Source organism: Oenanthe melanoleuca, chromosome 1 (genome assembly GCF_029582105.1).
Source record: "Oenanthe melanoleuca isolate GR-GAL-2019-014 chromosome 1, OMel1.0, whole genome shotgun sequence".
NCBI lineage: Eukaryota > Metazoa > Chordata > Aves > Passeriformes > Muscicapidae > Oenanthe > Oenanthe melanoleuca.
In genome coordinates this window covers 46,927,179-46,948,025 of record NC_079333.1, presented here as the reverse complement: position 1 = coordinate 46,948,025, position 20,847 = coordinate 46,927,179, and the positions used below count along the sequence as shown (strand labels likewise).

At 35.6% G+C, this 20,847-nt stretch overlaps 1 protein-coding gene across 1 annotated transcript in view; it reads right to left on the bottom strand.

The window, feature by feature from the left end:
• Positions 1 to 3,981: 3,981 nt before the first annotated feature.
• The window catches only part of B3GLCT (beta 3-glucosyltransferase), a 41,632-nt gene continuing 24,766 nt past the window's right edge, over positions 3,982 to 20,847 (bottom strand). The window contains exons 6-15 of the mRNA XM_056497053.1: positions 20,245 to 20,356; positions 17,765 to 17,901; positions 16,911 to 16,974; positions 14,928 to 15,059; positions 13,841 to 13,910; positions 10,094 to 10,207; positions 8,596 to 8,695; positions 7,446 to 7,565; positions 6,787 to 6,931; positions 3,982 to 5,614 (exon numbers count right to left, since the gene is read on the bottom strand). Coding sequence (XP_056353028.1) covers positions 5,447 to 5,614; positions 6,787 to 6,931; positions 7,446 to 7,565; positions 8,596 to 8,695; positions 10,094 to 10,207; positions 13,841 to 13,910; positions 14,928 to 15,059; positions 16,911 to 16,974; positions 17,765 to 17,901; positions 20,245 to 20,356 — 1,162 coding nt within the window. The 3' untranslated portion in view covers positions 3,982 to 5,446. The remainder of the gene's footprint in view (positions 5,615 to 6,786; positions 6,932 to 7,445; positions 7,566 to 8,595; positions 8,696 to 10,093; positions 10,208 to 13,840; positions 13,911 to 14,927; positions 15,060 to 16,910; positions 16,975 to 17,764; positions 17,902 to 20,244; positions 20,357 to 20,847) is intronic.

Below are 20,847 nucleotides of genomic sequence, written 5' to 3'. Positions count from 1 at the left end.
TGTGAGAGATGTGATTGTTTTTGTGAGAGCATGTTTACCAGGGTGTCACCTCTCTTGTGCCAATGAAATCATTTCTATCCTTGCTACCATGAACTACTCTATATAAGTGTAGTGTTTCTTTAAATAAAGGGCTTTTCACTTCTCTTCTGCATGAAGAAAGTAATGTTGCTATATTCTTTTAGCCACCCTCCTAGCTCCAATAGCAACAGGACTCCATCATCCTTTTCCCAATCCAGTGGGAATGGTATGGTATGGCTCAGTTCACAGGCCCAGCATTGAGCAGATTTTGCAGGATGCACAGAGCATAAGAGAAAATTGTAGACAAGAAAGAAACTTCCCTGCTTGGAGCTTCAGCTTTCAAGCACCAAGTCCCCAAGAGCAGGGTTTGGATAATGATGGCAGGACAATTATTGGCTTCTAAAGCAAGGATTGTTTACACATTAATCATATCATTTAACTGAACAAGGGGCAAGCCATGGTAGAGGTAAGCCAGCTCTTATGAAACAAAATCATATCTTTTTCAGACATTCCAACTGCACTTGACAGAGTTTCTCACAAGAGTATAATGATCTGGTAATTATAGTATGATTATCCACATTTCATTTTGTTAAAAATGTATTTCACTTTTTATTAAGTGTAAAATCATTCTAGAACTTGCATTTGAAGGATCAGATATTTTAGTTAACATAAAATCCATCAGCAGGAAAATTCTAGCCTGAAGAAACAGCAACAGAAAGAGGAACAACCAATTAGTAACTTGGTTTGTCAGGACAAGAGATAGGCTGAGAACTTTTCAGCAGAGCTTCATGGCTGGGCAGAATGAGGCCATGGGACCACAACACAGGCTGCATCAAAGCACTGCATCTACTCTGAAGGAGGACCAGTGAGAGCTTCCTTAAGACATTGAGGAGCTCACAGGTCTTCAGTCCCACAGTTTCCCTCTTTCCTGATGAATATGTGCTGTATTTCTTGCTACTCTCCCAGGCTTTTGGGGAGCAGATACCAGACAGTGTCACACAGCACCCTGTGAGGATGGGGTACATGTCTGTAGAACTAGGGCAACATATGAGCTCCTGCTATGGGAACCTTGATGGGGTACATAATAAACTGTCTGATTAGACCTTCATCTGGAGGATGTCCCAGCTAGAAATACATAAATGAGAAGTGGGCACAAATCAGTTGATGATGAATAATGATCTACCCAGCAGATTATTTATTTATTTATTTATTTATTTATTTTGGTGAGTTGAGTCTGTAAAATATTAACAGCTTAGTGCTCTCAACCTTTTTGGAGTTGTTCTGTTTAACAGTCAGGCTCTTAAGCCTTCAGACTTACAAAAGCATTGCTTTAAAATTTTATTTCTCACAGGAACAGCTTAGCATTGTTTATTTTTACCTTATAAAAGCTGCATGCCTATAGATTTTCATAAAGAATGCTTAATTAAACTCCATTGATGTAATTTCCTATCATTCCTCTCCATAGCCTGTTTTCCAAACCAGTTCTTCCTTTTTGTGACAGTGAGTCCTTTAGGCCTTTTGATGCATTTGCATAAGGCCTACTTACCTTCTCATCTTTAAATAAATTATTTCTACTGTGTCTTTTCCTCTTGTGCTCAGAACTAACCAGTGCACACACTCCACCAAAGCTGTTTCATTCTTGCCATGCAAATGCAGGTCCTAGCAGAAGAAATCTCATTATCTGATTTCAGTGGAGGCACTTCTGCTTCTTAGCTGACAAGGGCACAAATGAACAAGTCAAGGGAATCTGCAAAAGCAGGTGGATATAAACAGATTGTTCAAATCTCTCTTCTTCCTCTAGTCCCTCTGGTCTCTTCCTGTAAACCACAGGCTGACATCTGAAAAGTATGAGGGCTTTTCTTCTCAGGACAGAATTTAAATCAAGTAGTTACACAATGGCTACCACTATGTGGCTGTGTATTTAAAAAGCTATTCTTTATACCTGACCATTGTGTGTCACAAACTGAAACAGATAAAGTAGTTATCTACAGATCAATAGTGAATCTATTTCTTTGCTGAATGGAACAGTAACTGGAGGATAAAACCCTCAGTGTGTCTGGAGAGGTGAATTTGCTCTATACTGACACAGTAGATGTCACAGGGGCAGTACGAGGGTGAAGCCACCATGGTGATGAGAGCTGGGACCTCAGAGCCAGAGCTACACCAGGCAGCACTAATGGAGTAGAGTCAGGTGCTCCTAGATTCCTCAGCCAGTGTATGATGAGGTGACACCCTCAGGGAGCACTTTGCTCAGAATTCTAAATTTCTCCTTCAGCTTCATATCAACAACAACAAGAAGAAATTGCACTGAAGCAGACTCAAATATATTTATTATCATGGTGTCCAATGCACAAAGGCATTCAGAGTTTTACAGTGTTGCAAAAAGCAAATCTCTTACTACTTCTCCATGTTCCTTGGTAATGCACTGGCACTGTTGGCTTTGGAGGTGCTCACAGTGAATAATCATGGCAATCTTGCACACTGTTGATCTCACCTTCCAGGAATCTCACTGAATGGTGTCTCAGGTCTCTAGCTGAGACATTCTGGTTCCAACCTTGATAATAAAATCCATGAGAAATTGAAGAATTGAAAATAAGGTAATTTGGACTCCTCCCTCCAGTCAGCAGCCATCAGAGCTGGTGTCAGGGCAAAGTATTCCTGCACAAAAAAGAAAGTTACTCAGCTTGCAAGCTGCCTCAAAACTCTTGCCCACTTTCACAGAGGAAGAGACAAAGGTCAGATCCTTTTGGGTCTCTCCATGCCTGGGACATTTGCAGATGTAGGGAAATAAAAGTAGATTCACAGCCCTCATTCTCGCTCATGATCAAATGTGGGCCTCAAATTCTTCCTCACTCTTCATTTACATATCTGCTCTACTGGAGGCACAAGGAGTTTTTTGGCTCCTGGCAGATGAACCAACCAACCAAATCATAAAAATGGTTTTGTGAAAGAAAGACCTTACTACATGGAAAACTTTTATGCTATAAACATTAAAAACAAATAGTCATTAACGTTTCCCAGATTTTCATGCCACAACCCTGCAATGTCTCAGAAAAGGAAACTTCAAGCAGTCAATCAAGCAGCCCTGTTTTAATCTGCCTGTTACCAAGTGAGTTGTGAATGCTGCTTCTATTGATTTGCTTTAACATTACACCATTTATAATCCACTTGATTTTCATTAGAAGCATTAGTACTGTTCAGGCTCATTAACACACAGTTTTGTCCTTAGGTTTCAGCTAGTAACAGTCATCCTGAGTCTTCTAAAAGTTCACATAGAAGGCTTCACATCTTGTTTATAGAAACTCTTTGTGATCCTTTGTTGAAAAAGTCTTATTTAGGTGGTGGACTGTAAGGTCGTTTGTGTCGTGCTGCTGCAGTATCTCAAAAGTCAGAGTTTTGGGAGCAAAATACTTGAGCAAATTATGGCTTTGTTGCCCTCAAAACTATCAGAAGCAAGGGAAAAGATGGACTTTATGACAGCTACTACTACATTTGTCAAACCAGAAATAAAAGTCAAGTAAGCAATCAATCAACGAGTCAATGTACTTCCCACATCTAAATAAGAAGTCTACAGGTACAATACAGCCTGGACTCAAATCTGATCATCTTTTTTGATCTAGTCTGCCTCCACAGGGCCCAAGGAGAGATTAAATATCACCAGTTGGAAGTTGGACCTGACTGGACTGAGTTGCAAGACTTTGGAGAATTAGATAGTGAAATATGTTTTGTGACAGCATCAAGGTTCCCAATCACAAGGTGTTAATTTGAACAGCGTTTTCCATTTGCACAAAACTAGAGGCTGGAAACTGACCTAATATGGAGATCAGGACAGAACATGAGAAAACCCCCAAAGATTAAGCTGCCTTTTAATAAAATTGACAGTAAATACTATTAAGGTGATGAACTTATTTCACTGGTGCTTAAAGAATCCTTCACTTGTTTTGCAAAGAGGAAGAAGGCACAAAAGGTTAAAGAATGCTTTTATTCAGCTTTCACAGTTCTAAACAGTAAACATAATTAACAATTCACCAATGGTATCAGAGAACATAGTCCTGGCATCAGTAAAATGTCTACTGTTTAAGGCACTGGTAGTGGCAAGAAAAAAAGACATGGATTGCTCTTTCTTAACCAGAATTTGAATCTATTATGATTATGTGCTTGCTATTCAATGCTTAGAAACCCACAAGCTACATTCACAAACAAATGTTTATACAAGTTTGGTAATTACTGAGACAGGAATCACTGGCTCCCCTACTTTAACTCTAGAGTAAGTATTGCTTTTCTTTGGAGTGGAATCAATTTTTAACCTACCAAAATAAGAATTACTTCAGCAGTATGGCTTTAAGACCCTGTATTTCATTACAATATAGCAAGCCAAGGTAAATAACAGTATATAAGAGCCATATACTGTAATTTAAGAAGAAACAGTTTTACAATATAAAAATTAGTTTCGAACATACTAAAGTCTGGTTTTGTACAAACAATTTTACAAAACTGAACTACTAAAAAAAATTCAAGAATGTTTTAAATATGAATCACACTTTACATGTAGTATGCATAAAATTACTTATCTTGATGATATAAATTAGGGATACTACAAAATTTTTAAAGCTGGCATTTATATGCTATTGAAATGCACACATCAGAAATACTGAAATGTTAGTTCTGCAAAAATCCTTAAGAGTCACTTTTATATTTGCCAAATTGATGTACGGTGACTTGAGTTTCTAAAGGAGCCACAGTGACCTCCCGTGGTCACCCAAGAAATCCCTGTCCTTAACCTTTTTTTCCATTTTGTACATGACATTCCACACAAATGCCAATAAACTTAAAGGTACAACAGTGGTTTCATGCCTGGTCCAGCTACTCCAGAAAGCTACAGTATTTATATTTGAAATGAGCATAAAGGAGCACAGCCTTCACACAATCTAGCTCCTGGTCACAGAAAAAATCAAGAGTCCTCTATGATTTATCAAGAAACTGTCCCAGACCCTTTCAGACAACTGTTTTCTGTAAGTCAGTGACAGATGATGTTCAATAGATGTTCAACACTTATTCAGTATTAGGCTCCCAAATACATAAATTCAGCTTGTGAGAGAGCAAAGGAAGGGAATGTAAATTGATGATATCTGAACAAAGACCAAAGCAGAACACAAGTAAAGTTGTACAAGACTCGTAAATGTGAGTCAAGTTCATTGGTATACAAAGCCAAAAAACATTCTAAAAAGAAACCAAGCAGAGGAAAATAATCCAAAAGTCATTTAAGTGCCTTTTCTCATTGTTCTGAAGGGATACAACCAACAGGAACAAAACATTGTCTTCTTATGTCATGAACAGATGAACCACATTGTGAAAATAAAACAAAAATCACAGTAATGACTGTCTCTCAGCTGTAGAATAGTAATCAACATTTACATTCTTCTACTGCTTATAAATCCTCTCTGTTATATCCAACTTTTTTTCCATTATGTGGCTCTTCTGTGTTTGGTGCCAGCCATGTGAAATACACCTTCACTGGATCGATATTCCAATGCTTGTGAAACGATACTGGAATTTGGTGTGAAAGGTAGTCTTTTGGGTAGTCCATTGGCCTTGCCTAACGTGGAATAATAAAGTAAAAGCATCAGTATATTGAAAGAAGTAAGCCACAAGAAACAAAACAGGAGAGTATACAGACAGGATTTTTTTATATGGACAAGGAATTAAAATATTGAATAGTATGCTCTCAGTCTTCCCGTTTCTCTAAATAGTAAAAGCAATCAGAATTTGAATCTTAACATAGGAGAAGCTGATAATTTAAATAAGAAATTCCCCCCCTCCATTGACAGCTGCTTTGAACTACAGGGTAATTTACTCAAGTAATTCTCAAGTAGCTTATTATCTTATTCTGAGCTCATATTCAGATATGCAGGTTCCAGATTTTCAGCTAGATCGACACCTGAAGAACATCAAATGCTACACTGATTTAAATGTCGACTTTTAAAAAAGCTGTGCACTGTTTGGGAAAAGAACTCTCCAGGGCTTCTTGCTCATACCATGGAATGATTTGGTTTACTTTGGCTTGCAAAGAAGAAAATCTCTATAGCCTCAATGTATCATGCTTTCCACTGTGACACTACAGTTACCTTGTTAAATACTGTGGAAGACAGAAACAAGATTCAAATCTGCTCCAGCCCTTTTCTCCCAAACTCACATGAAAATCATGTTTTATAAGCTCTCTTTCCCATGTGCTAGCTTAGAGCAATTTATGGTAGTTATACCATTCTTCAGAATCCACCATAAAAGCAATAATTTCATATTTTATATCTTCACTAATGAGGTATTTCAGAATAATAAATACTAAATCAATAGAAAAATCAGGTAAGTAGAGCAATATTGAAAAATTTTACAGTCAGTTTTCCATTATCTGAAGAAAAAAGTATTGTATTGTAGGTTTTTTCCCTTAGAGGACATATGACAACTATTCAAAACATGTGGCTCCTAATTCTATTTATTTTTCAAAATCCTCACCTCTGACTGCATTTCTAATAAAATGTAGTTATAGGTTAGCTAAAACATCATATAAAGCAGCAAATCATTGTAGTAACCCATGGTATGAGAATGCTCTTATTTGATCAGTCTTGTTCTGCTGAGAATCAAGGTAAAAAGCAGCAGCAGCATCTTGGTTAGTGTTATAACATATTGATCTAATTTGAATTCTTATGACTGTTTTATGTGTATACTTAAAAAGTGAAATACATTTTCAGTACTCAAAAAGAGCTCTCTGACCTGGTGAAAAAGTGGGCTGTGTGTTATAGGGATTCCTAAGCCACTGAAGCACATCCCAAGGACCATATCATCGGGTGCATCCATGCTGTAACACCGGCACTTGCTAGCAAGGAGTTTCTGAACAGCTGCTCTGCTGAAAACCATCCTGAATTTTAAAAAAAAGCACATGAAATGCACAAAAACTTCTAAAGACACCAAATAACTGTAATTAATAAACATTGCTAAATTACTTAAAACTGCAAGATCAAATGTAGCCCAGTGAACCAACACAATTGAAATTCAAAATTGAAGGTGTCAGAACTGACAAATAGAGCTAGAGACATTTTCTGAAAGATAATTACTTTTTATACTGAAAACTGATATCACCAATTATACCCATTGTTGTTATTCCAACAGTAAGTTATCTACCCACCATTTTTACTACAGCAGATAATTCCTCCTAAAAAAGGGGTGTTCTCCTCAATCTTATTCAAATGTAAGGGAGAAGAGCTGGGGCCTCGAGACCAGCATGTGTCACTACACAGAAGGTGAGTGGTAAATTGCACGCATTTGGGGAAAACATCACTATTTCTGTTGAAACTGCTTTGTGTCATGATTTAAAACATTTGCACTCAAAACAGGGACTCATGTAGATGTCAGTAGGAAGTTAAATAAATTACCCTCCTCCACCAGTGATATAACTGTATCCTCCTGTTCCCAAGCCGTAGCCATAACGCTCTCCAAGGAATACTGGTTCATTTGGGTCATAGCAGCTGAGCAATTTTCGGAGTCTGAATATACTATAATATGAAAAGTCATTAAAAAAAAAATCTTGTAAACAATATTTTTGGAGCAGACATTGCTACCCTCAACAGCGTTCTATTAAATAGCACAAAGATGACAGAAATTCAGAAATTCTACCCAAAAAAACCTCCCCCAGAGATACAAACTGCTAAACAGAAATTTATGATGGATTATTTACTATGAGATATGATCGTGCAATTTGGTCAAAAGATGAACAAATTAGCTTAAAGTATTTCTTAAAGTAGGCAGTTTGTCAGCAAAACTGCATCTCATCTCAGAGAAAACATGAAATGACACTTTCCAAGCAATGATCTTTGCAAATTATCTATGAACATTCTCAAATTGAAAACTAAAAAGGTAGATTTAATTATATGAAGGTGGCATTATCCACAGTTACATCCTCTCACTATTTCTTCTTCTGTCACATCATTTAATGTAAAGTATTGTCTTGATCCACTGTTGATAACCATGTGCTCACTGTGCCTTTTTTTGCTTTCATTGCAGTGCCAGATTTTATGAGAATGGGATCTAATTTTCCAACAAAGCCAAGTTCCAAAACACCATTCTGGGTGGCTCAGACAACTGACCTGAGCTCATGGAACATTTCTTTGACACATTTGTCTGAGGAGCACAGGCTAGAAAGGTTATTAGCAAATGACTAAACCCTATCAGCTCAAACATACCTACACTGAGGAATCACAAAATGTGGTGTATTCAGACTATATGATTACATGATAACACTGATATGCACAGTTTTAACCAGCTTGCAACATTGTTTTTAGTAGCAGTAGAAAGCATACTGATGGGAAGAGACATTTTTTTCAAGTAATATAAAGCCTCATAAAATGTATAATAAAATGTATCTCTGTATATCTGTATCTCTTAAATATATGTATCTCTGTAAAGTAATGTATCTCTGTATCTCTGTATATCACTGTATTTCTTAAATAAAGAAGGATAGATGAATACTGCTAAATCTCTTATTGACATGAACAGTAGCAGCTCCTGAAGTAATGCAATAGATACCTTATCAGGGTGTCATCATCCACTACAACTAACCAAGGGGTTCTGGGAGAAGTATGATTCAAAAACCTTTCCAAAATGGCAAAAGTTTTCCCACAGTGACCTAAAAAGAAGAGAAATTAACAGAATAGACACTTAAATAAAATAGGGATTAAATTAAAAACAAGCTTTATTCCAGTTATCTGTCAAACTGTTGAACAATACTGGACAAACTGCTACTCTTAATTTAAAGAGCTGCAAAAATGAGGAGACTCTGATAGAAGCATGTTCTGCAAAATACTCCAAGATACTGTCATAGCATTTCATCATGCATCAGGCAGATCCATTGCTTTTATAGAAATATTCAAATCTATTTTAATATACTGTACTCCTCACTGGCAACTCAGGTCCTGGTCACTGCCTCCAAGGAAAGGTCTGAACATTCATCACAAGAATATAATGAAGTTCAGAGGTAAGACACTCTGCTGGGAGTGCAGAAGTGAAACACCCTTATTCTGAATAAGCAGGACACAAGAAATAAGAAGTTTCATACTTCTACTGAGTCTTTTTTAGATCTTAGACAAACCTCATTTCAATCACTCTTTATTTATCACAGTTGATTGTCTAAAGTAATTACTGCTATCAATATTACATTTAGTAAACAATCATTCAAAATAACAATATTATATTTGAAGCCACTTTCAGTTAAAATATTGTTTGAGAAAATGCAGTAATTCTATGCTAAAGAAATTAAGGAAGTCCTTGCTCTGGTGATTTTGTAAGACTGTGAACTTTATGCAGCCAAAAAAAAGGGGCAGAAGTAACCTAGAGGTCAGAACAACTGACCTGGTGGGCCAGATAAGGCTAACAAGCCTGGACACCTGTAATTCAGAAGGCAATGGATATAAAATATCAGCCTAAGAACAATATGTCTAATGAAAGAACAAATTAAAATTAATAAACTCAAGAAAGCCATCATATCCATACCCTTTTTTCTATTCAAAGCAAATTAATTTAAATTACTTTTTTTTTTTGCTATAAAAAGATGTTTCAATCTTAACATTTAGTTTTTGTGCTTAAATCAAGACATGCAAGGCACATGGATATAATATCTGAATACCATATGGCAAGCAGTTTATGATTAGTAACCAGTAGGCACTGCCTGAGGTCTTTAAAAATAAATTTATAATTTCTTCACTGATGATGATCCTACTGAAAATCATAAATAACTGTCTTAATTAGTCTTACCCCAAGTAATACTTTTTTTTTCCTCTTGGAGTACATCAGTATACCATACTTTCATAATCTCAGTATTTAGGTTTCTGCTAAAAAGAACATGTTCTCTACACAGGGGGACTCTGTACTCTCCATCCATTTCCTGTGCAAAGAGCATTATTTTACTTTAGGCTGCACATATGTGCATGTCTAAATGACATGCTTGACGTGAAAGACACATATCATCCATAAAACTTCATTTTTCAGTCAGTCATTTGTGCAAAACTGACAGCAGTCAATAGCTCACCTCTGTCAGTGTTAGGTATGCCTAAATCTATGGTAGGAATGGAGATGTCTGCATAATCACTGTAGTATTCAATCAGGGCAGCTTCTCTTTCCCAAGTCTGCTTTACAACTGGTACTGCAAAACAGTGATTGGCATTCAAACACAAAGGACTTGATTAAAATAGATACTTGATCCAAATATTCATGGTAGCCACGTTTTGTTAGCCATATTTCTTCACATGGTAATAAGAATGCTGCTTCAAAGACAGCATCACGATTCTAAATGTTCATTCTATTTTCTTTCCTATAATATTTAGAGAAAAAAAAATTAAAATTTTGTGAGAGGCAGTCAGGACAGTTTTATTTAATTGATAAAAAATATTCTATTAGAATATGACTATAATTTCATGATAGTATTATTCATAATAATAATAATTGAAAAATATGATATTTACATTTTAGCTAACCAAAGCATGGAATTCTACTTTTACACTTGCTATTGTATGATTCATAGCACACATCAGCATGAACACTACCAGAGATAAATCCTTCTTCCAGTATTGAAATGGCACATTTTAATCCAACTGTACAGTCTGTAACATATTCTGAATCAGAAAGAGACCAAATGTACCTTTTGAAATACTATACTGGTATTATACATATCCCATCTACAACACATCATATTAATGCTCCAAAGCACCTGTCTCTAGAGACACATTCACAGAACATTTTATAACCATTCCTGTTATAAACATATAAATATTTATTGCTTCATTTATAAATAAGAAGTATTTGTATAGTATAGTTTAGAAATATCATACAATCAATTTTTATCCCATGGAGATTCCATTCAAAGGAGGATTGCTTAATGCTTCTCTAAAAGAGCAACCTTTTCCATACTAGCTTGCCATTTCACATCAGCATTTAAAAGTGATCAAACAAAATTCTAATAATGATGCTATGAGTGTTGACATTACATCCAGAAGTGAATAATTATGGGTAACACAAAAAAAAATCCAACCATCTACAGGGTGCTCAGAAGAAAACTTGATTGAATAACAGTCAGTTTGATAACAATTACCATTTAGTTCATTTTAGTATTATGACAGAGTAATAAGAACTCAATGCACTAATGGAAAGACTTTAATATTTTGAAAAGTAAAAAATCACTTTTATAGTATTTTGCAATGGTCCACACTACTTTTAAAAGTTCTTAAAGAAATGTAAAAGTGTTCTCTTTTTTTCATAAAAAAATCAAAAGGTATTATGTACAAAAAATGCATAGGCAGAAAATTATTTTCTTATTTGTTGAAATGTTACCCTTAAAAATGTTTCTCAGCAGAAAGGTTAAAGAAAACAAGGCTCCAGAACAGAAGAATCACAGAGCATCACAAAGATGAATCACAGAGAATCACAAGAGCATCCAAACTTCCCCTGGCAGAAGAGATTCATTTGTGAATGTTGTTTTACCTTTTTTTCCAGACAAAGACCTGAAACTCAGCAAGGTCCTTTAACACACAGAAATATTTGCAATTACAGACTGAGCCTCTCAATTCCTTTGGTGGAGCCCCCTTATTTCTATAAATGAAGACAAGTTTACTGAAGCAAGGACTTGGGTCTCATCTCAGTTAAAAGGTCTAGCAAGGGGGCTGTTAGCTAAAGTATCCTTCTCTTTCCCTTGTTTGTCTTGATGCAAGTGTCACCAAGCAGACTAATGTCTTTTGTTAATTCAATCACACAATACTTTGTCATTTCTGGCAAATTGTGTCTTCCACAGAAAACTACTGGAAATTTTGGAGTAGATGACGATGCAAATATTTATCAACATGTATTAATGCTTGTGATCACACCAGTGTTTTAATATCACCAGAGATATTTAAAGGTCAGCTCCAAGCTCTTAATGATATTTTGTTTCTGCTATTTCTAGAATCCTGCATGTTTGTAGCCTTGAAAATTTCTTTTATAACTACAGATGGTATGTGTAAGAAGGAGAGTTGTATTTGAAGTAAAGTCTGAGGAAAAATTTAGCTGCTTTTAAAAGCACATTTCCAAGCCTTAATGCTGCATTAATGTAGTTTCTGGCATACAATAAAGAATGACTTACCAGGTAAAAAGAGCTCTCTGAAGCTGGCATCCATTAATCTTTCAAAATCTGGAGTAAGATTATCCTCTATTGCATAACACTGGAAGCTGTGAGGAAAGTTCAAGAATTTTCCTCAGTCTTCAACAGGTGTTTCTTGAAGGATGTTTATATTATCTTTGTGAGGCCTTATGTTTCTTTCTGACTTTCTAGGGTTTTTTTCTTTTTCTTCTTTTTAAAATTTTGATGTTAAAAAATTAACATGGATCCAGGAAGGAGAACTCTTCAGTGAACTCCAATTACAGGATAGTCAATTTTGTTTTGTCAAAAGCTACTTTAAAGATAACCTAACAATTATGTGATTAAAATACTACAAATGTGCCTTCATCAAGTGCAGTAGTATTAAGAAAAAAATCCACAAATCTCATTATGGAAAAATCCCACTTGTTTTTAATCAGACTTAGTTAAGAAAAGAGCTTTTACTTTCATCCTGTCCTCTGACAACAGGTGTGGAAAAATCCCCTCAAAATTTGGTACAGCTAGTAACCAATTACTTGATTTTCAATTTTTTTGCCAATTACAATCACTTTAAATTATGCTTATAAACAAACTAAGCCTAATGGAGACAGTATTAGGCAACTGGAATATCAAAGAGCACACAAAATTCAAGCAAATTCCTGGAAACAAATCTCTTCCTTGTTAACTAAATGTCTAGAAGCAAACTAGAACAGACTGGTAGGTGGCATCAAGTAGGTGGAGCATCTTCTAAATTGGTGGATTGAGAAGTTTTCCTTCCAAGCTTTGTTTAGACTTGATCTCCCTCAACTTAGCTGAGCATTACTATGTGTTAGCAGGAGCTCAGGGTGTCTCAGTGTCTCTTTTTTGTGCCTCTGGGAAGGAAGTCAATGCTTGCTGTGTGTCTCTTGCTGGGCTGCACTAGAGGTTTTTTGTTTCTTGTTTTTAGCATGGTGACTGCTTGTGAAACTCTACAATTTTCAGATGAACTTTGAGATGAAACATGCTGTGGTGTATCACACACTCTTGATTTGGGCCACTGTTTGGACAAAGTACTACATATGACCAGATTTCTGGAAGGGACAAATTTTCCCTTGCCAAGCATAAACCACACGTGCACATGGAGCAGCTAGAAGCAACAGGAGAGCATAAGCTGCTCAACCTTTTACTGGAGAGGAGGGCAGGACAAAAGGGAGGAGGAGATGAGGGACCCTTCAGCTTGTTCAAATTTCTGAGTCAGCCACTAAAGGGCTGCACAATTGTCACTGCTGGTACAAAGAAAAGAAGTGAAGCAACTATCTGGGGGAAACCCACTGTTTAATAGCTGCTGTGTTAATTCATATTGCAACAGCTCCAATTTACAACAATAATCAAATAATCAACAATAATCAAATGCATGTTTTAATTTAGGTATTCAATCCCAAGTTTTTTGCCAATGATGAAACAATTTTTTATCTTAAATGTTTCACAGCACTCCTGAGGACTCGGAACAGCAAAAAGATTCCACCTGAAGGACAAGCTGTTTATAATTCCAAAACTTTCTTGTTTCCCAGTCAATTTGCAAACATTTAGTCCCAAGAGCTACAGAGACAGCACATACCAGCATATTTTTAAAATATTCATTTTATGAACTATATTGCATAGAACTATTACCTTGACCAGGCAACAACTTACTTCTGTCACCGTGGAATTTTTGACATGTTTTTACAGCAACAAAAACATCTTCCTTTTTCACTGGCTGTCCCTATATGAACAAAACAAAAATTAATCTTTTAAGTGCAGGCTGTGCCTGTAGTATTTTATAGGATATGTATGTCTGTACATATAACAAAACAAGAAATATCTTTTTATTGTATAGCCTATCAAGCAGAATACTGTTCTTGTAATACACCAGGAAGTAAATTTTTATCTCTCAAAAAAAAAAATACATTGGTTGTTTAAAACTCCTGAAATAACATTATCGGAAATTTTTTCCATTGATACAATACTCTAACAAAGAACTAAAATACCTATGATTAGGAAAAGGCTGTGAGTAAAAAAACTTCTTGAAGTAAGAATGATTCATCCAAAAAAATAATGTTTTTTCTTAATTTCTTTGAAATTGATGACTATGAGAACACAAATTGTATCATACTTGGAAAAAACAGCTCAAATGCTACACACTAGAAATCTTTGAATTCAAAGATTGCTCAACTGTAATAAACCATTTGACCACTTTGATTTGTTATTCTTTTTGACACCTAGAATTTTGCTCTCCTGGAATTGCAGAACACTTTTTTGGCCTCTGGCTACAATTAACTCATAATATAATAAATGTATTCTCCTATAGGTGGAAGAGATGGGTTGTACTTTAAGGCACCAAATACTATATTACATTTGATCTTTAGCCTCAACAAGTTTTAGGTTCTCATCTGTGGGGAAAAAAAAAAAAAAAAGATCATCTATACTTCAGTATCTCACTGTGTAAGGAGTGTAAGGATAAATAATTTATAGATAATGTGCCAAACAAACATTGTGGTAGAAAGACTCATTAAAGCATATGCAGTATTAGTTGCCAGGAAATACTCTGTGCCACAGAAGCCCTAAAGCATATCCAAAATACATCCTAGATAAATGCCAGAACAAACTGCTTTGTTGGGGTTTATTTTAGCTTACTTAAAAATATTTTTTCAAGTTTCAAGAATTTTGAACTCAAGTATTATACATTTTAGTAAGAGTTTTGCTTTTACTAAGCAAATGGTATTCAAAATATTGTACTTACACAAAGTGGCAGAAAATTACTGAATGTTGTTGCACAGTGATCAGCCTTATAGGAATTCACATCATCTGTGCAGAACTCAGGCACTGGAGTGAGGTGTGGTCCTTCCCCTTTCTGCCAAATGTACAGGGCAATCTATCAAAATTGGAAACATTTATATCAGTAATTAAACTAGATGAAAATTTTCAGGGCATACAAAGAAACCATATTAACAAGAAAAGTGAAAGATATGGGATGGTGTAGCAGATTTGTCCCTGAGTTAATTAATTCCTCCATATTCTGCCAGTGGCACCATGCTCAGAGCCAGGTACTGGCTGCTGGCTCTTCCTGTTTCTTCCCTCATCACTCCCTGCAACTGGAAGGACAGAGAACAGCACTTCTGTTCCTGGGCCCTTCAACCAACTGGCCCTGCATTAGTTCAGAATTCAGCTATTCAGAATTAATGTCTATCACATGAACCAACAAAGAAGCAATGCTCCTAGACAGCAAAGAGTATTTGACAATTGTAACTTATAATTCATTATTTATGAAAATTCACAATGTGCTAAAATTTTCCACTGAAAAATGAAATTTCAACAGAACACCTTAGAATGGTGCTGTTTTATTTCAGAAATGTGGTTAGACTGTGATTTTGGGTTGTAGCACAGGATGACACAAGGTTACTAAAACAATGGAAACAGATTTACAATAAAAAGACAAAAATAATCTTAATCCTAGTTCAGATCTAATGTTAGATGTACAAAAAAATATTTTATTCAATTCCAGCTTTGAATAGGCATCAGGGAACATGCCATATATTGTACAATTACAAAAAATCTAAGCAGCAACCTACAAATGAGCAGCAGCACAACAAAAACACTTTATTACATCTGCAAGACGTGAAAGTGATATAAGGAATAGAGATTTGGAAAGTAATAGGGCAACACAAACAAAACAGAAATAATAAAAAGAATGCAGAGCACAATAAAATACCAAATGGAGGCATGTGTTATTAGGAATCTGTCAAACTAAAATATTTCTTATAAACCTAAACATTATACAAAATCATTAAAAACAACAGATGACATTCTGTGATTTGTTGTCAATCTTAATTCACACAAGAGGAGCATAGAGATAAAAATGATTTAAGACAGAGAAGATGGTGATTTATTAAATAAATGAGAGTGAATGAAAGTGTCTCTAGGGAGACATGAGACTGTGCAGAAAGAATAACTACAGAGCTGAAGTAGGTTATCAATGGCAGTAAATTTCAAATGAAACATATGCAAGGACCTGCTAACAGAATAATAAGTGGATGGAAGTAATCTTGTTGGTCAAATGATCAACTTTTTTACTAAGCAATCTGTGGCACATAAAAGGAGTGGGTCTTACTGATTTTTATTTTTTATGACAATATGTTTAGAGACTTTGTTAGTCCTGAGGTAGACTGGAATACTGGGAATATGTGAGTGAATTTCTCTTAAAAATAAAGTTAAAATAAAATAACATTGTGAAGCACAGGTTCTGGCATTGAGAAAAATTAACAAGAGGAAAAAAAACAGCTTCTTGTCTTGTTTCTCAGAGCAAAATGAAAGCTAAGAGAGACTCAACTGGTTTTGAGGAATACATCAGCCAATGAGGGCAAACTATATAAAAGAATGGTTTTGCATAAAACCAAATTTCTTTAAATATGCTACAAATCTCTACTCTATAAATACACCATGGATTTATGTTGTAAATGAGCAGGATTATGACCATCACAAGATGTGAAAAAGCAGCAGTAGTTTTATGTAAATGTGTTGTTTTTTTCTGGACCAGAACAGCAATTTATAGATGCTTTTCAGCTCTAAAGTATCACAATATTCTAAAGGGAGGAAAAGAAATCTAACATGCCATTGCAAACTTTTTAGCAATGTTTAAGTAGAATCTCTTATTCCCATTATGATTTAACACCATTCAAATATATAACTTTGAGACAATTGTTTCTTTCATCACAACACTGCTTACCTCATGCTTTAAATCTATTGTAAAGTCTGATTTGAGTGGTTCACTCTTCAACTTCTTTGCAAGCCTATGCAATTAGAGATGAAGAAATTTAATCAAACATATGAAAAAAATCAATCATTAGTGTATGCAGAAAAGTGACCATTTTATAAGGGAAAAAAATAATAAACAGCCCATTTCTGTATATATTGCCTCAAGAAACAATTTATGTTTATTGTATAAATAATTTTGGAAAAAAAATCTGAACAGTGTCTGATGTTAATATTAATTTTCAGCACACACACTTTGATACATTCTTCCTGCACAAGTAGAGAGTATGGCATAAAATATGCAATGAATTAAAAGCAGCAGTGCATTTGAAGCATGAATATTGATCAGCGTCTCAAACTACAGACAATATTCTCTTTCTGTGAATTTTAAAGCATAGTATTTAAGGACTTTCATGAGAATATGCTTGCTATGGTAAGATGCATCCAACTTCTGAAGTCTATGAACATTCAAACCTCATTTAAAAGCACCTAAGGGTCTAAGCTGAAATAAATATGTAGCACAGCATGAGAAACACTTCTAGATTCTTCAATGCAGCCACTCTGCAACCCAAGAATAAAACCACTGTCTGAAGAAGAATGCATTCTTAAAATTACAAGATGGGATTGAACTAGTTAAACAATTAGTACTGGACAACTATTAACTAGTTGATGTAGGCAGAGTGAAGCAAAATAAAACATATACACAGCAATGATAAGGAAATCTATTTCTGCACTCTTGTTTCATTTTGAAGTGTTTATAATAATTATACATGGAATGTGTAGAATAATGGAGAATAAACAGGGAGTGACTTAAAATTAAATTCTTACTTGTTAACAAGTGGAATGCTAAGTGCCCAACCAGCAGCAAAATCTGGAAATTTAAAGACTGTAGGATTTTCAGCAAAGGCGTAATGGTGAATTATTGTAGATTCTTCATCATATAATGCTTTACCTAAAAACCACTCCTGCAAAGGAATATAGGAAACAATTTTGTTCATCTACAGCATCCTTTTAGTGAAGATGACGAGTGCATCATGCTGAATAAAGCAAACCTGAAAACAAAAACAAGGGAAGCATATTGTTCACAATAAATAATCCAGACAAAAACTGTACTTGGTAAGAAATGAAACTAAAGATTGTTCTCTGAAATCAAATACAGAATATGCCTTGGCTTCCACCTGTTCGAAGAGCATGGAATCCCAGAGTCACAGAGCAGCTGAGGTTGGAAGAGCCTCTTGAGATCACCTAGTCCAATTCCCCTGCTCAAGCAGGATCACCCAGTGCAGGTTGTCCAGGACTCTGTCCAGTCATGTTTTGAATAAATTCCACAATCTCTCTGGGCAACCTGTTCCAGTGTTTGAATTCCCAATCTGACTGCTCTCTAGACAAGACACTCAGAAGCATTGTATTCAGGAATTCTTACATACCAGTTTTGAATTTCCATCCATCTGGCCTCTTCTACACTAGGGAACTTAAAAAGAGATCTCAGCTGTCACACCCTCACTGTCTCACTGCATTTTATGAGTTCTTAGGATTCTTAAAGACAAACTGTTCTTAAGACAGATCTTTTATACCCTTTAGGTATCAACAGCTATTAAGTCATTGCTGCCCATCCACTTGGGTTTTTCTTTCCAGACATTTTTGGGGCTGCAGTCCATCACCCTGTTAGGATGACTGGAAGGGGAGTGGCACATACAGTTTGGTTTAACCTTGGTGCCATCTTCCAAACTTGTTTGGAGGCAGAGTTTGAATCAATCTACTGCTGAAACAGAATCACAGAGGGGCTGAGATTGGAAGGGACCTCTGGGGATCCCCTGGCCCAATTTCCCCAGCTTAGGCAGGGCTAGCTACAAAGCAGGATGCTCAGGACCATGGCTCATGACTAATATCCAAAGATTGAGACTTCACAGTATCTTTGGGCCACTGCTCATTCACCTGCACAATAAAAAGGGGTTGCCTGATGTTCAGGTATAATTCAGCATCTGAGTGCTTGCCTTGAGGTCTATATTTAAAGACATTGCCCACTCTTTGTCAGTTTTACTGCAGCCAGTAATGCCCTTGGTTATCAATGCAGGACATTCTCTTAACACTCCTCCACAGTCTCTTTCAATGCTTTGAAACATCCATTTTCACTGATTATTACATTCAATGCTACCTTGCATCAGTCTCAATTTTTCTGTTACTTATCTCTGCATATGCACATTGAAAAGCTGCAGATTCATCAACAATTCACATGCCCATTGCAGACCTCTTAATGAGATAAACACACCAACCTTTTATTATGCTGACTGCTGAGACTTTAAAGTGAATATTGAAGGAGCTCTGATGTAAATCACCTTAAATTGTGTACCTGATGGACTACTACTGTATATAAGGAATCAAGGATGGACTGTTACAATAAGATGACAATTACTATGTACAAAAGCAAAATGTTTTATTTTCCTTTTATTGCAGGTTGGAATGTAATTTGTTATTTTATTAGAATCTGTATATAATGCAAAGGAGAGAGTAAAATATATTCAGAATATATTCAGTCCTCCATTCTGAAGACCAAATGTTTAAGAAGGTAAGACCTCTGAATTGTTATTGTTATTACTATTTTAGAAAAGAATTGTGAGAAAACACAAGGCCATGTGCCTGAAAAAGAAGTAAATAAGCTAAAGTGAATCCTGAAGCAGAATTACAATAAAAAAGCAAAACATATTTCACATACAAGATTTTGGCTTCTTTTATTACAGGCAAAGGACTGACACCAAGGTGTTGGTTTTTTTTCCCTGAACACTGAAAATTCTAAATATTAACACCTTTCATGTCAGTTGCATTGCCAAATTTGTTTTTCTCCTTGGTGAATGTATTTCTATTTTATTCTGCAAAACTTTTGGTGTTGTTTTTTTCCCAAGAGGTAGAGAATACTTATCTCCAAGACAGAATGCAAGTAAAACACCCTGTTATTTTACATCAGAGGCAAACTAGCATCAGTCATTCAGTCTGATGATAAGCAGAATTGATAACAGACAGGAAAATGGGGAGAAGGGATCACAAAACAGACTATATTCCTCCTTTTATTTATGGTACATAATTTTAGGCTATTCACAGAAAAAAATTGGTTTCTCTGCTCAATTTTAACAGTTCTTCAACAGCCATACAGGTGTTTATGCTGCTTCATGTTAAATACCTTTCTCTAAGCCCCAGCAACAGAAATCTATGCACCTGTTTTAAGGTGTTTGGACACATCTTTTCCAAAATTTGGCAAAACACACTCAATTACATTAAAAAAAAAAAGTCAAATTTCCTAATTTTTATTTCACCTTTGACTTGTCAAATCTTCTGAGTGTTTCTATCAGTTTTATGACTTGTATTCTTGTATCTTCTTCACAGAAGAAAATCCATGAGGAGTTCCTACCATAGGTAAGAGAGAAGCTAAAAAAAGAAAGAAACATTTTACTAATAGGGCAGCTTATGAACAAAAATGGCAATCAATGGCCATCAATTCTTCATTTACACAAAAGAGGAAAATTTTACTATGGATTTAGAATTACACATCAGAGGACTACTGTGAATGGATAAAGATACTGACTCTGCTGCTATCTGTTTATAAAGCACCAGTTATTCCAAAAAGAAGGGAACAGAGATACCTAAAGAATTGCCATTCAGAAATGTACATCAAAACACACCTGTATTAATTAATAACATCCTAGTGGAAAAAACCCTACAATGTTTATTTCCCCAAATTCCTTTGCATGGCTTTTGGGAATGTTTCCCAAGGCTAAGCACTTAAGGTCTCCAAAAGAGTCCTATGGAGACCACAAAGTTTGGAGTTCAGACTGCAAGGAGACATTGGAGATTCCCAGAGAAGGTCCTGTTTTGGATAATTTTTTAAAGGGATTTCTTCTCTGCTGAATGAACATATT